This window comes from Pagrus major, chromosome 5 (assembly GCF_040436345.1).
Source record: "Pagrus major chromosome 5, Pma_NU_1.0".
Lineage (NCBI taxonomy): Eukaryota > Metazoa > Chordata > Actinopteri > Spariformes > Sparidae > Pagrus > Pagrus major.
The window spans coordinates 9,040,016-9,054,348 of NC_133219.1; the positions used below are offsets into that span (position 1 = coordinate 9,040,016).

The 14,333-nt window shown below is 40.2% G+C and overlaps 2 protein-coding genes across 2 annotated transcripts; one reads left to right on the forward strand and one right to left on the reverse strand.

Annotated features, from left to right (window-relative positions):
- Positions 1-2,392: 2,392 nt before the first annotated feature.
- Positions 2,393-4,883, reverse strand: nkx6.3 (NK6 homeobox 3). Its single transcript, XM_073465426.1, has 3 exons — positions 4,469-4,883; positions 3,017-3,186; positions 2,393-2,623 (listed from the first exon to the last, which is right to left on the reverse strand). Exons 1-3 carry the CDS (start codon positions 4,881-4,883, stop codon positions 2,393-2,395), a joined length of 816 nt encoding a protein of 271 aa, XP_073321527.1.
- Positions 4,884-8,973: 4,090 nt separating this feature from the next.
- On the forward strand, positions 8,974-12,288 carry LOC140996183 (E3 ubiquitin-protein ligase NEURL3-like). Its single transcript, XM_073466487.1, has 4 exons — positions 8,974-9,268; positions 10,596-11,108; positions 11,275-11,424; positions 11,536-12,288. The coding sequence occupies exons 1-4, from the start codon at positions 9,148-9,150 to the stop codon at positions 11,736-11,738; spliced, it is 987 nt and encodes a 328-aa protein (XP_073322588.1). The 5' UTR covers positions 8,974-9,147; the 3' UTR covers positions 11,739-12,288.
- The last annotated feature ends 2,045 nt before the right edge of the window (positions 12,289-14,333 follow it).

Below are 14,333 nucleotides of genomic sequence, written 5' to 3' on the forward strand. Positions count from 1 at the left end.
ACTGTAGCAAATTCCCACATCAAGCTGACAAACCAGAAAGGTCGAGCATTGATGCTGCCTGCAGCTGTAAGACAAAAGAAAGCCCTGCTGCCCACAAGAATGCTGCTGCCGTTAGTCAAGGATGGTATGTCTTCACCCATGTTCATTGGTTTGTCAGCAGGACATTACACAAAAACTGCTGAACAGATTTCCAAGAAACTTTGAAGGACGATGGGACTCAGTCCAGAATACACCCTGTTAACTTTTGATGCGGATCACTTTCTTTTGCATTGTGAGAGAGGGTGTTTTATGGACATGGATCATCAGGGGTTTTCAGTGACTCGTCTCTGAGTGACAAAAACGTGATGCAGATCTAGCAGATTCTAGTTAGAAGTATTGGTACATTTCCCCCCAGTTTTATTCACATTAAGAATGCAAAACTTCTATGCGAATAAAATCCAGACTCATGCAAAATGGACATTGACCCTGCACTCACTCAACCCAGGGCGTATATGACTGCGTTATGCATTCAGCTTCCATAGTTTTAGCATTCATCTGAGGGGTGAGCTGCGTGTATTTTGCAGCAGCAGAAGACAAATTACATCTAAAACTGAGGAGGTATTAAGCCTGCCCTCTAAAACTGGAATTGGCTGCGCTATTTAGAACATTTTGTTCAGATTGAACGTCCTCGAGGGCCAACAAATCAAGAGACTGATTCTAAACTTTATTGCGTTTCATTTCTGTGTTGATTCAATGGTTTTACTCTGATAAATCCAGATTTTTTTCTTGCAGCAGGTTGGAGGGAGACTTAAATATGTGTTGCTTCCAAAATATTCATAAACCTCAATGATTACATAATGCTCGGTCATTTTAAATTATTTGCATTATCACAGCTTCAGTGTGGACTTGAGACATTGAATGATGCACAACTACAACGTGTGTAATCAAAGCAGAATGGTCTCCTCAGCTTCTCTGACAGAATCATCCGGCCTGATGTCAGCTGCCTGCCTCAACCATATGGAGGCTAAACTCAGAGCCTAAATGGTGAATGAGCTGGTCTGTTGGTATTGATTTCATGTTGAAGTGGGTTGCGGGGGTCATTGTCTTCAATTAAGCCCGACCACACCAGTAAATCACACAAGATCAGACCTTTGACCTCTGCACTCCTCTGCATTGTTCGGGCCTTTTCGCTCGCAGCTCGGCGGCGAATACACTCGCAGGACTGCAGCCAAACAATGTGTTTACAGACAGTTTACCAGCATGTTCGATAAATGATTCACATAATTCACCTTAATGTTTGTATTTCAAACGCAGGTGGAGTCTCAGCTTAAGCATTTTGCAGAACTACAAATCTTACATGTTTCCCTATAAATGTTCTCATTACCTTTTAACACACATGCACACTTCTTTCTCTGCACTGATTTCATATTAAACAAATGTACTCCCTAACACCCTGTATTTCAGTGTTAGTAGGCCTGTGGTTTATCAGCATATAAACCCAGAATTTATCATCAAAGCTTCATCTGCCACTTCTTCGTGTCATCTTTGGACAAAAGATGACAAAGGTAGCCGATGTAAAAAAAATTGGTGTCGTACCGTCAGACTTAAGAGCAGCTTCTTCAACTCAATTCATCCTCAGCAATCCGCCATAAATATGTTTTTATTTTATTACTTATCAAACTCACATAAGTCATACTCAGACACGGTGTCAGCCAGTCTACTCACTGATGGTGTCTTTTGCTGATGTAGATCATAGAGAAGCATCAGTGTTAAATTGAGACTGTTTCATAACCAGCTAAAAGTTCCTTGAAGCACCTTTAGAAAATGTGAAATTAAATTGTTTAAAAGCAAATTCCTTCAAAATAGTTGTCCCAGAATTTCCTACACATTTATAACATTATCTCCTACAGTGAGGCTGTAAAACTCTTTTGTTTTACGTTTGCAAGAATTTGGGGATTTATTGATGAATTAAGGAAGTTTCATAAAGTTATTTTACCACCTGTCATGTCTGGCAGTTCCTGCCGTCAGTTTTATTTTGAAATTGAAATAATCACAGTCTGTTTAAAAAGAGAACACAAGAATAACTTCAGGTTACTCTTTTTTTATTTACTAGTATTACCAATAGCATCATGCAGTTTTTATAACGTAATTTTCTTCTGTTTTTACAAAAAACATGTGTATGAGGTAATCCCCCAACATCCCGGTGTAACATGAAACAGGCCACAGATGATGTCTTTCTTACTGTAACTTATAAAAGTAAACGTCTTTATAGCTTCACTTCCACAGCCTGTTTGCAAATGACCTCTTCTGAACATGCTTGAACTTGTATTCAAAATGTTTGACTTTAATTACAGCATGCGGGTCTGCAGAGAAACGCGCGCCTGTGTGTGCGTGTGTGTGTGCGTGGGGTTTGTCAGACGTGGTGCGGGCCCAGGCGCAGGACGGAGAAGGCCCTGCGGTGTTTGCGCAGCAGCAGCCGGATCTTGTCGTCGTCAGAGTCCGGGTCCAGCGGCTTGTTGTACTCCTCGTCCTCCACCTCGTTCTCCGAGGCCTCCCCGCTCTGTCCCGGGTGGCTCGCCTGCGTGGAGCTCGGCTCCGTGGCGCTCTTCTTCCTCCACTTGGTGCGTCGGTTCTGAAACCACACCTGAAAACAACAACAGCAAGTGTGGGAGGCGGGGGAGGTGGAGATGGAGGTAGAGATGGAGGTGGGTGAGTATTCCTCTGAACGTGCTTCTTGAATTTGTAACTCATAGAAAGGTATGACAACCATCCCTGATCGCGTGTCTGCGTGATGGAGAGCGGATAACCTATTTATGCCAGTTACGTTGTCAATCTGACCTCCTTATTTACTAAAGGGGCACTTTCATAATGCTTCACCTTTTTCTATTCTGCACCTGAAAGTAATTCATTAACTGTATTTTTAAAATATTTTTTACAGTTTTCCTGCAGGTAACTTCACAGGTGCACATAACGCCATAAAATACACCAAACAAAGAACAACATAAAGTACATTAAATCTGTGCGCTGTTATCTTTACCTTGACCTGGGATTCAGTCATGCCCAGAGAGTAAGCCAGTCGTGCTCTCTCAGGCCCGGCCAGGTATTTTGTCTGCTCGAATGTTTTCTCCAGAGCGAAGATCTGATGTCCACTGAATGTTGGTCTGGTGTGTTTCTTCCTGCCTGACATCTCCCCCAGAGGAACACCACCTGAGAAAATCAAAGTGGACAGAAATACTCATAAAGAATACTAAAACACAGATGGATTTGATGGACAGTATTTTGAATAAAGATCAAATATTGTAAAAGTTTACTAAAACCATGAACAAAAACAGTTGCATTTGCAGCAACATCTGCATACTGAATACATTTATGAATACTCAACATACGGACATTTGGAATTTACTCATCAACGCCCATAATTTCTTATTTTTGTGTTTTCTTTAACATGATACCCCTCTGACCAGTACACCTCTTATTTCCCTCATGAAGCTGCTGAATTTCAGGCTTTAACCGTTAGAAAAAGACGTGTTTTTGACTTTGTTTTAAAAAGTGGTGAGGATGGGAGCATTTTTTAAACCGTCTTTAACGTGCAGTTTTAGGCAAAGTGATGGGGGATCATATGAGCTACTGACAGCTGCTGCAGAGCGGACAATATCAAAAAAATACTCAGCATAAAATACACACAACCTTTACTGCACAGTGACATCATAGTGCACTGTATGTAACAGGGGAATCAGTAGGAGCGACTTTAAACCGCAGCTGCTGATGGAGAGCAAAGTGCTCCAAATTGTCAGTTAATAAATGTATCAAGTGTCAGCTGGACGTCTGAGATTTGCTCCACATTTACTCATCAACGCTCGTAAATTCTTATTTTTGCATTTTCTTGAAGATAATACCCCCTAAACATGACTCTTAAAATATAAACCTACACTTAAACATTTTCAAATGTTAATAATGTGTTAAATTATATAATTCCTCAAAAAATCTGAGCATTTCTCAGTTTTCCAGAAAAAACTAACTCAAGGTTTGTAGTCAAATCATACTACTTGACATGTCCTTGTTTTTGAAGTTACTGCGTATTTCTGTATCGTTTTGAATTCTTTGTGTGTTGATGGTCTGCCACATTTACTCATCAACATCTGTAATGTCTTATTTTTGTATTTTCTTAAAGATTATTCCCCCGAAACATGACTCTCAACACACACTTAAACTTAAACATTCAAGATGTCAATAACAGATTGAATAATAACTCAAGTCTAAGCATTACTCAGAACAATACAAACTCAAAGTTTTTTAGTCCAACCATACTACTGTCTGAATTTTTGAAGTTGTATTTTTCTCTGTCTTCTCTGATCAGATTGAATTTGTCTCTTTTAGTTAAGACAGTAACACATTGAGACATCTCTAACAGTGGCGCAGACACAGACAGTGAGGCTGTGATGTGTCAGTGGTCTGCATGCTGAGTCCAGTCTGCAGTGTTCAGACTCACTGTTGCTGCACTGCTGCCTCCCTCCTCTCCAGTCACAGCTGCTCTCCGCCCAGCAGCTCACACTGCGACCCTTCATGGGGCACTCGGCGCCGGGCTTGGAGAAGCCGCCCAGGTTGGAGTTGTAGTCTCGGTTATAGTACATAGACGTGCTGGTGACGGAAGGTCCGAATCCCCCCATGGTGGAGTATCCGGACAGGAGGGCGGTGGTGCCCGTGGACCCCATCCCAACCATGGAGCGGCTCAGGATGTCGCTGATGCCGTGAGGGGTCCCTGCCTGCAGCTGGCTGTTGAGGCCCGGGTTGAGTTTGTAGAAAGAGTTGGGCACTGAGTACTGGCACACTGGTGCCTTGAGGTCCGAGGGGAATTGGTTCAGGCTGTTGTTGAACAGGAAAGACCCCTGGATGTTTGGATCCATGGGGAGAAACTGTAACTCTGCCTCCAGGTCTCAGTAACACATCCAATAAGATCCAGGCAGGAAGAGACCTCTGATGGGCCCACAAGGACTTCTCTGGATCACACCCACCGTTCCCAGATAGTCAAATAATTAAGAGCACTAATAGCAATTTTAACAGAGTCCCTGGTGTTTGCCAAAGTTGCTACCACATCAGAAACAGTGCAGCAGCAGATAAACTCTTCACTCTCGCCCGTCACCTCTTCTCAGCCACAGTGTGGTCTGTGATAATCCCATATCTGAAGCCTGGGGCGAGCCCTCCGGACACAGATTTGAGTGTTCTCCTAAAGACACGTGCCTCCTGCCGGCTCTCTCCTCAGATATCATAAATAAGCAGTATCTGGAAATGGAGTGGCACCTTGATAAAGATAGGCCACATTAGAATGCAGACTGGGATTGGCCTGGGTCTCACAGCTTTAATGGCCTCCCATTGGCTCCTCTCTGAGAGCCAAGCCTTTTATTGGAAGGCAGCAGATTAATAGTGTTTTGAACAGGTGGAGTGGGAACAAGTTGATTTTTTGATGGCCTGCCATGTCTGACCAAGTGTGGTGAAGCACAGGCAGCTCAGAGGAGGAGGCGGAGGGTTGCTCTGTTTCCTGCTTTGATACTGGAGATGTGTAGTTTTGAGACAATTATATTGTTGTGTTGTGCATAAAAATAATCTAGACAAAATAATATCTATATTTTCTAACTGTTTATATTAGCATACGTAGGTTAAACATTAACTATAGCTTATGAGCATGCATATTGGTTGCATATTGTTTTTTTTGTGTGTGTAGCTTTATGTTTTGTTAACAACAGACCATATTTGTGAATTTGTCATTAAGCCCATAATGAGCAAAGCATATTAAGATCAAAATTCATGCACAGCAACTTCCTAACTTACTATCAATAAGCAGTAATTCTGAGATTATTGAGGGAAAACCCTTAGTTAATGGCCTAGTAGTTGTAGAATATGGGCATGCATTATTAAGGGCGTTATCATGACTAATAAAGAGCCAATATGCAAACTAATAAGCGCCTAGTTAATCTCTGTGACCCCACTGTGTGGCTGAGTGGCAAACCTCCGCATTCACCGCATGAATGATAAAGGAACAGTTCTCTCAAAAATGAAAATTCAGCCATCATCTACTCACCCCATGCTGATGTAAGTGCTAAATATTAATCTCAACCTGCTAAAAATAATTTTAGGTTGTTTTAACAGATTATTTTTTGCTCAAAAACAATCTTTGTTATCTTAAATTAATATTGTCTATTACTTTACAAGTAAAGAAACATTCCGCTGAATTCCGCAGATTGTCATTCTGGATCACTGCGGAAAACTGTAAAATAAAACAAATAAATAAAATAAAATATGCTGATTCCATTTGGATCACTAATGAAATGCTTATAAGCAGTATTATGTGTTAATAAGATTATGTATGTGTCAATAATCCAGTGATGCCAAATACCCCTACAAGGTATAATGCCACAAAAAGCAAAGTTAATTGCCGATAATGCACAATAAAGTCTGTATTAATCTTAATAAAGCCACAGAATAAGATCATAGGATGACATAATAGGTAACTTAATTAAACTAATGAATGTGTTTGTAATGCTACTATAAACAACTATAAGAAACTCATAAGGCTAACATTACTGTTCATTAGCAGTGTGTAAACGGCTAACGAGGTTCTTATTAGTGCTTATAAATGTCTCATAATATAACAGAAAATGTGATTATGATGCTTTATTAGCACTTAAAAAGTCTCATTCACACACAATAATGGTAATAAGCAACTTATGAGGACTTATATGGGTCTTATTACCTTTTAGCTAATACATACAAGAAGGACTTTAACATAACGCATTACAGAATTGAATATTGAACGGATGTACATGGGTTGGATGATCGTGTATAGGCATGTATGTGTACATACGGGCATCCACAATTTACACTGACAGTGATAGTGCATGATGATATGCACGGTGTATTTCAGATATTCTCTTTCCTATATTAATCATTTATAAGTTAGTCATTGTAATTCATGTTAAAGCAGATTTAGTTTGGGAGAATCTCTGACCCATCACAGCAGTTTCATTGCTTCTGGGAGTAATACACTCATTTATGACGTGTCCTGCCCAGACTTTCACCCTCTGTTGCAACAGTTTCAGCACAATTACTACTCCAGCTTCACTATACGACTAGTTAAAACATGTCACAGAGCTGCTGGACTAATATCTTAATGTATTTCAATATGATTTAGTAATAAATTCAGATTGTGGTCCACAGGCACTACACGTGAAGACAGAAATTGAGGTTTTAATCCTGAATTCCATATGACTTTCTACCATAATAACCATAATTAATTTATGATGCCTTATAATATATAATAGAACAATTTCAGTCATAGAAATGTTAATATAATGTCGTTTACTTTTATGCTCTTTGACTAGGGTTGCATCATTTTTTAACTGTCAGGATGTAAAGAGAGTTTTCCTTTCGTATAAGAAAAGAGCAGGAATGTATTCCTAGAATCAAAAGCTTGTTCTACAGGACATAATTGTCTTTATAAGAAGATGTTTCACATAAAGTTTAGAGACATATTGACATAAAGACATGTTAAAACATGTCCACACTCAGGATATGCTTTCCACGTGGGCTGTGGGTCAATCAGGATTCAGGGGTTTTCTCTGGAAAAGACATGTGATTTTGGGTCATAGTAGGAGCAGAGCTAGTAACTTTCCAAGAGTGATGATGTCATTTGGCTTTTCTACATGACACTACTGCCAACCAATGAGGACTAAAGGATTGACGGTGCATGTGTCCTTTAGAGGGAGACAAAGCTCAGCAGACACCGGAGTCAGGTCTGATCCTGCCATTGTCTCATCACATAACTATGCATGAAGTTCCTTGAAGTGCAATGAGCCAGTCAGGAAAGTGATATCCGGAGTTTTAGTGGAAGTTTCCATTATTTGTTGCATCAGGTGACTTTTCCAGTGTTTTCCTCGGCCTCAAACAAGTAGGTCATATTGTGTGAGCCTGTTGAGCTTTGATAAAATGACAATACTGAGATCAAGACATTCAAACATCAGATCCACTTCAGCTTTAAGTGCACACAGTGTCATCTTTTAGCGTTTCAAGAGGGGAATATGTGCTTCCCATGTTACATTAAATCAGAATCAGCTCTTTTGGCCAAGCATGTGTACACATACAAGGACTTTGACTCCGGCTTTTCATCGCTGTCGGTGTACTTACACAGTATACAGTGAACGCCACCTCAGTCACTGGTATGTGTTTATTCACAAAGTCATTCTTGGCAAACTTCCTATTTACTTATCTTCTTTTCTAAACCATAAATATGGAACTCACAGTCTCCGTTCTCTTGACATTTTGCTATGCGTTGTTCCCCTGAGTCCAAGCTTTTTTGGTTTTCGGCACCTGCTGCATGGAACAATCTACAGACTGAACTGAAACTTCAGAATATTGAACCACTGAACATTATAAGACTGTGGTGAAATCCATTGAGTCCAGCTTGTCTGTGTGCAAAAGTTCGATCTGATTATTTAAGTGTGTTTTTTTCTGTTCATTTGCTGTTGTTACTCTGTGTTGCTGCTACAGTCCCTCTTGTCTGTGATCTCAGTGGGACTAACCTGGGTTTAAAAAAAAAAGGCAAATGAAATTAAAAAATAAATAGAGATGCAGCTAGGAACAAGGACAAGAACTGAACAAATCATTTAAAGGTAAAGAATAAAGAGTGGTGAATGTTACAGGAGAGTACGAGTAGGAACGGTTGCATGAAATCCAGATACAGACAATTTAAAAGGTTACACACAGGCAGAAACTACACGTTATCATGGTATCATCATGTGGACAACAACATGTGGATTACAATTAATGTCAAGCTGATAGAAATGATCTTTGTCAGCATAAGACACAATCAAAAGACGATGACACATAACGAAAATGAAAATGAGTCAAGGACCTCACGTTGTTATTTGCTCTAGGCTTCTCTGAAGGCCATCGATTTAAAAGAAGTCATATATGACAATCAGGAATCGCACTGTAAAAGAAAAAAAAAAAAAAGGTTGGCCTGCTGTCCCCGCCCACAAGTTTAGGAAAATTCCCAAAGTCTGGATCCTCCCTCAGTCCCTCCCCTTTCCCTTCCCCATGTGATGAAGGCAATGTTTTGTTGACAAACCCCACACGTGCGCCTTGTTTTAAAGCCAGGCAAAACTTCCCCACTTCATGACAATCGAAGCGAGACACAGAAGAGAACACACACACACACTTCTCTCAAGACACGAAGAAAAGAAAATAACTATTTGTCTCTTCAAGATGGTGAAGGAGAGCAGCAACGGCAACCCTGGTGAGATATTCATTCTTTTTCTTCAGTCTTTACAGAGAACTTCATATTTCATTTACAATACTGCTTTAAATGTCAGTAAGATCCTCTGTTAACCACACTGTCAACTTGCCAAAAAATATTATGAAGTATGGGCTTTGATGTTATTACTAACACTAAAAAAAAAGAAGTTGTCATTAATTTGCATAATTATTTTAATTTATTTTTAGGTATTAATGATCAAAAAACAACAGAGTTTTCTTTCAAAGGTAAATTATTTTTTATAATAAAATAGCTATTATTACACGTTTTTATGATTTAAAAACAGCCCTATTTTCCTTTTAACAAGAGCTGCTGAGAGCCAGTGTTCTGTCCATTAAGACAGTGATTATTACTGTTAAAAAACTTATTAGCTGAGATATCAAACGGAAGCATGTTTATCATGCCAGGTCTTGTCTTATCACACACAGTACATCGCTGTAAAACAGGTGATGATACTGCAGAAGCTGACTTGAAACAAGCAGAGGTGATTGAGGATTTACAACCTGTGCTGTAAAGTGTCCGACAATGAAAAGATAACAATTAAAAACAGGCTTTACCGGAAATGCTCACTGTCTTGTACGAGAAAAAACTTCTACAGTAAGCGGTTGATTAGTGGTGTTGCCACATGTGTGTGAGTCACACCTGAGACATGGATGTTTGCGTTCGCAGGCCATCTGGTGGGTTATCATCATTCACTGCAACTTTTTTCTTTAATTATTTAAAAAGGACACACAGCAATACAGAAAGAAAACAATGAAAGAGAAAAGGCAGGAAAGAAAAAAGAAGACATGTAAACACATACAAAAACTTTTGCATGACTGACACACCTTCACCTGTTGCTCAGAAGTGAAAGCACAGGTGGACCACTTTCATTATTATGTTTTACAATCATATCTGCTGTTATTCTTATAAAAGACCAGTTAGAGTCAATTTATCACCGTAGTAAAGCAAAAGATTAACTAGCCTCCAGTTTGAATAAGACTTTGTGACCTTGAGGAGAAATGTATGTGGTAATTGTGTTGACTAGATTGTTTTAAATGTTGTCTCTTACAACACCTTGATCTTATTATTAAAATGAGTAATCAGTGATTTCATATCATTTAAATATCATCATTTTAAAAGTGATTCACTTCTTATTGTCAAAATTCAGCACAATTCTTGCAGAAATGTTCAGCTGATGTGGTTGTTTACTACGCTTCATTCAGGAAGTAGAGGCAAAACCTCCCAGCTTGTTGTTGTTGTCTGTAAACGTGCACATTGTTGTGCAGATGTAATCAAGATTCATAGTTGTGATTTTGTTCTGTTGCAGTTGCTGAGTCAGAGGAGACACACAGGTGCAACCTGTCCTGCCTCGGCCCTCTGATATTCCACTGTCAGGCCGTGGGAGACAAGGTCAGGCTGAGCCGGGGGGGTCGACTGGCAGAGAGGACGGGCACCACGTTCAAGAACGGCCTGGTGTTCAGCAGCCGCCCGCTGAAGATCCAGGAGAGGATTCGTCTGAGGGTGGAGAAAGATGTGTCTAACTGGCACGGAGCTCTGCGTGTGGGCTTCACCAACGTGTCGCCCTCAGCCAGATCTCGGCCTCTGCCCGCCATGGCCATCCCAAACCTCACTGACACACCTGGGCACTGGGCTGCTCCTGTGCATGAATCCTGCTGCCAAGCCGGTACAGAGCTGGAGTTCTGGGTGTCTCATGGAGGCACCATATACATCACAAGTACAAACATCAGCCAGCACAAGCTGCTAACAGGAGTGGATCTGAGCCGGCCGCTGTGGGCCATGATAGACATCTACGGACAGACGTGCTCCATCTCCCTCCTTGGTTAGTTTTCTTGTGAACAGCAGCGATGTGTTGTTTTAGCACTGCCTGTTTTTCATCTCCTTGGTTTGTGGGCAGGACGTTTCACATGCACTGACGCTGCCAAGTTATTGTTGGAATGACGATTACGAAAGATGAAATGATTAAATTCTTCTACTCTCTCCTGCAGGCTCTGAGAAAAAGGAGCTTTTATACACCAGACGCTCGTGTCCTGCACCTGAATGCCTCACCTCACCTGATGTTGACTACAGCTACAGGCTGATTCCTGATGGAGACAGTGATGACTGCGTGTCCTGTCTTGACATGGAAGTCCCAGCAGGTAAGAAAGAGTCCGTCCAACCAAATACTATCTGATGTGCACATTTGTAACCAGAGGAATCAGTTTGTGTTGGATCATCTTCTAACTGTGACTTCTCTGTTTTGACCACAGATAGAAGAAGTTCAATGGACTGTGTGGTGTGCATGGGAAGAGAGGCCAGAGTCAATCTGCCTTGCGGCCACCGGTGTCTGTGTCGCCCCTGCGGCTCCAGAGTCATCCAAGAGTTTGGCAGTTGTCCGCTATGTCGACATGAGATCAGAGCGCCATCAGTGGAGGAGAGGTGTCTCTCCAGGCCGCTCCAAGCCTCTCAGTGACTGAAACAAACAACCAAAAACACCACGTGTAGCACCGGCTCAATGTGACCTGCAGCTCATTGGTTGGGGCAGTCTGCCGCGTCACCACAGTGATCTGATTGATGGTTGGTCAGGAAACTTTGTGACATGTTGGACAAAGTATTGTATAATGTGTAGATGTTGTACAGCATGTGTACAGTAAGATGTGAAGATACTGAGCTGATGTGAAGATACTGAGCTGGATTGTTTTCTGATCATGTAAAAGAATGTGAAACTTTGCTGCTTTAAAAAATTGCACTTTCACTGTGACTCTCGCTTTAGGATGAAGGCTAACAAATTACTTTGGTGAAGAAAATCAATGACCTATAAGAATAGATTGTGATATTTATTGGACGTAATTTAAAATGTTATTTATTTTTCTGCTGTGCAGTTTATTTTGTCTCCTTGATGTTGTAAATCTTAAATTATTCTACATTTTGTAAATATGTTGTTGTTTACTGAAGATAATGTTTTTATATCATTTGACTGTGAACATGTGTCTGTTTAAATAAATGTTATTTTACACGTCAAATTACTACACTCTTTTGTGTGTGTGATACAAATTCCTGAAAGGCCTGAGCCTATCAGCTTTCAAGAACTTCACAAGACAAAATGCATTCAAGCTCCACTCACTTGTTCCTTCCTTGAGTAGAGATTGTTTTGTCAACTGCTCCATACAAGCTCATGAACCAACTGTCAACTTTTTAAAATAAGCAGCCTGTTATCCATGGATTTTGGAAATGGAAACCTGTTGCAAAGAATGACTTGTATTTCTTTTAAATATACCTAATACCAGCACAATCTGTCATACAGAAGCACAGGCCATAGACACACAGCAGATAGCCCGTAAATCTGCAGTCTTTAATCGCTGCAGCAGGAGCCTTAACAAAGATTGAAATATGTGTTAATTAATCAACAACAGCACTGTCCCTTATAATAAACATAAATACAGTGGTTGTTATTATTATTTGCGTGTATTATGTAGCATGTTCTTCAAATGTGCAACATTTACTTTTAGTTTCATTATGACTTGTTGACAGCTATAAAGGTTTTTTATAGCTGTAATAAAAAAAACGTGATCATTGCAGCAAAGCAAATGATTATCAAAGCTGGTTAAGATAAACCAGAAGACGTGTCAGAGTCAAACCCTGAAGATAAATGTTTGTGTTCGCAGGCCTCCAGGTGGGTTATCATCATTCACTGCCACTTTTCTTTTTGTTTTTTACATTGTATTTTTATTAGCTTTTAAAGAACATTTAAAAAGGACACAGAGCAATACAGAAAGAAAACAATGAAAGAGAAAAAGCAGGAAAGAAAAAGAAGACATGTAAACACATACAGAGACTTTAAAGAAACAGGCTGCAAAAAAATCAAAGACTATAAATGAGTGTGGCTAACTTCATGTGGAGTTAGATTCAGTAAAGTGGGAGTTTAAAGTTGAACTTTAATATAATCCATAAATGGTTTGCAAATTCTCTTAAATATATCAGAGCAGCCATGTAATGTGAGTCACAGTTTATCTATTTGCAACACATATTATAGTTGGGTGTGCTGTTCACTTTAATTATTCATCTTTTGCATGACTGACACACCTTCACCTGTTGCTCAGAAGTGAAAGCACAGGTGGACCACTTTTATTATTATGTTTTATAATCATATCTGCTGTTATTCTTATAAAAGACCAGTTAGAGTCAACTTTATCACCGTAGTAAAGCAAAAGATTAACTATCATCCGGTTTGAATAAGACTTTGTGACCTTGAGGAGAAATGTATGTGGTAATTGTGTTGACTAGATTGTTTTAAATGTTGTCTCTTACAACACCTTGATCTTATTATTAAAATGAGTTATCAGTGATTTCATATCATTTAAATATCATCATTTTAAAAGTGATTCACTTCTTATTGTCAAAATTCAGCACAATTCTTGCAGAAATGTTCAGCTGATGTGGTTGTTTACTACGCTTCATTCAGGAAGTAGAGGCAAAACCTCCCAGCTTGTTGTTGTTGTCTGTAAACGTGCACATTGTTGTGCAGATGTAATCAAGATTCATAGTTTTGGAATGAAGGTTGTAAAAGATTAAATTTTTAAATTCTTCTACTCTCTCCTGCAGGCTCTGAGAAAAAGGAGCTTTTATACACCAGACGCTCGTGTCCTGCACCTGAATGCCTCACCTCACCTGATGTTGACTACAGCGACAGCCTGATTCCTGATGGAGACAGTGATGACTGCATGTCCTGTCTTGACATGGAAGTCCCAGCAGGTAAGAAAGAGTCCGTCCAACCAAATACTATCTGATGTGCACATTTGTAACCAGAGGAATCAGTTTGTGTTGGATCATCTTCTAACTGTGACTTCTCTGTTTTGACCACAGATAGAGGCAGTTCAATGGACTGTGTGGTGTGCATGGGAAGAGAGGCCAGAGTCAATCTGCCTTGCGGCCACCGGTGTCTGTGTCGTCCCTGCAGCTCCAGAGTCATCCAGCAGTTCGGCAGTTGTCCGCTATGTCGACATGAGATCAGAGCGCCATCAGTGGAGGAGAGGCGTCTCTCCAGGCCGCTCCAAGCCTCTCTAAACTT

Excerpts from the sequence above, each read along its gene's own strand:
- nkx6.3 (XM_073465426.1), bottom strand. The coding sequence starts at position 4,883 with ATGGATCCAAACATCCAGGGGTCTTTCCTGTTCAACAACAGCCTGAAC. Across the intron at positions 3,187-4,468 it reads GAGGCAGCAGTGCAGCAACA|GTGGTGTTCCTCTGGGGGAG; the intron begins GTGAGTCTGAAC and ends TGATTTTCTCAG. Across the intron at positions 2,624-3,016 it reads TGACTGAATCCCAGGTCAAG|GTGTGGTTTCAGAACCGACG; the intron begins GTAAAGATAACA and ends TGTTGTTTTCAG.
- LOC140996183 (XM_073466487.1), top strand. The coding sequence starts at position 9,148 with ATGACAATCGAAGCGAGACACAGAAGAGAACACACACACACACTTCTC. Across the intron at positions 9,269-10,595 it reads GAGCAGCAACGGCAACCCTG|TTGCTGAGTCAGAGGAGACA; the intron begins GTGAGATATTCA and ends GTTCTGTTGCAG. Across the intron at positions 11,425-11,535 it reads TGACATGGAAGTCCCAGCAG|ATAGAAGAAGTTCAATGGAC; the intron begins GTAAGAAAGAGT and ends TTTTGACCACAG.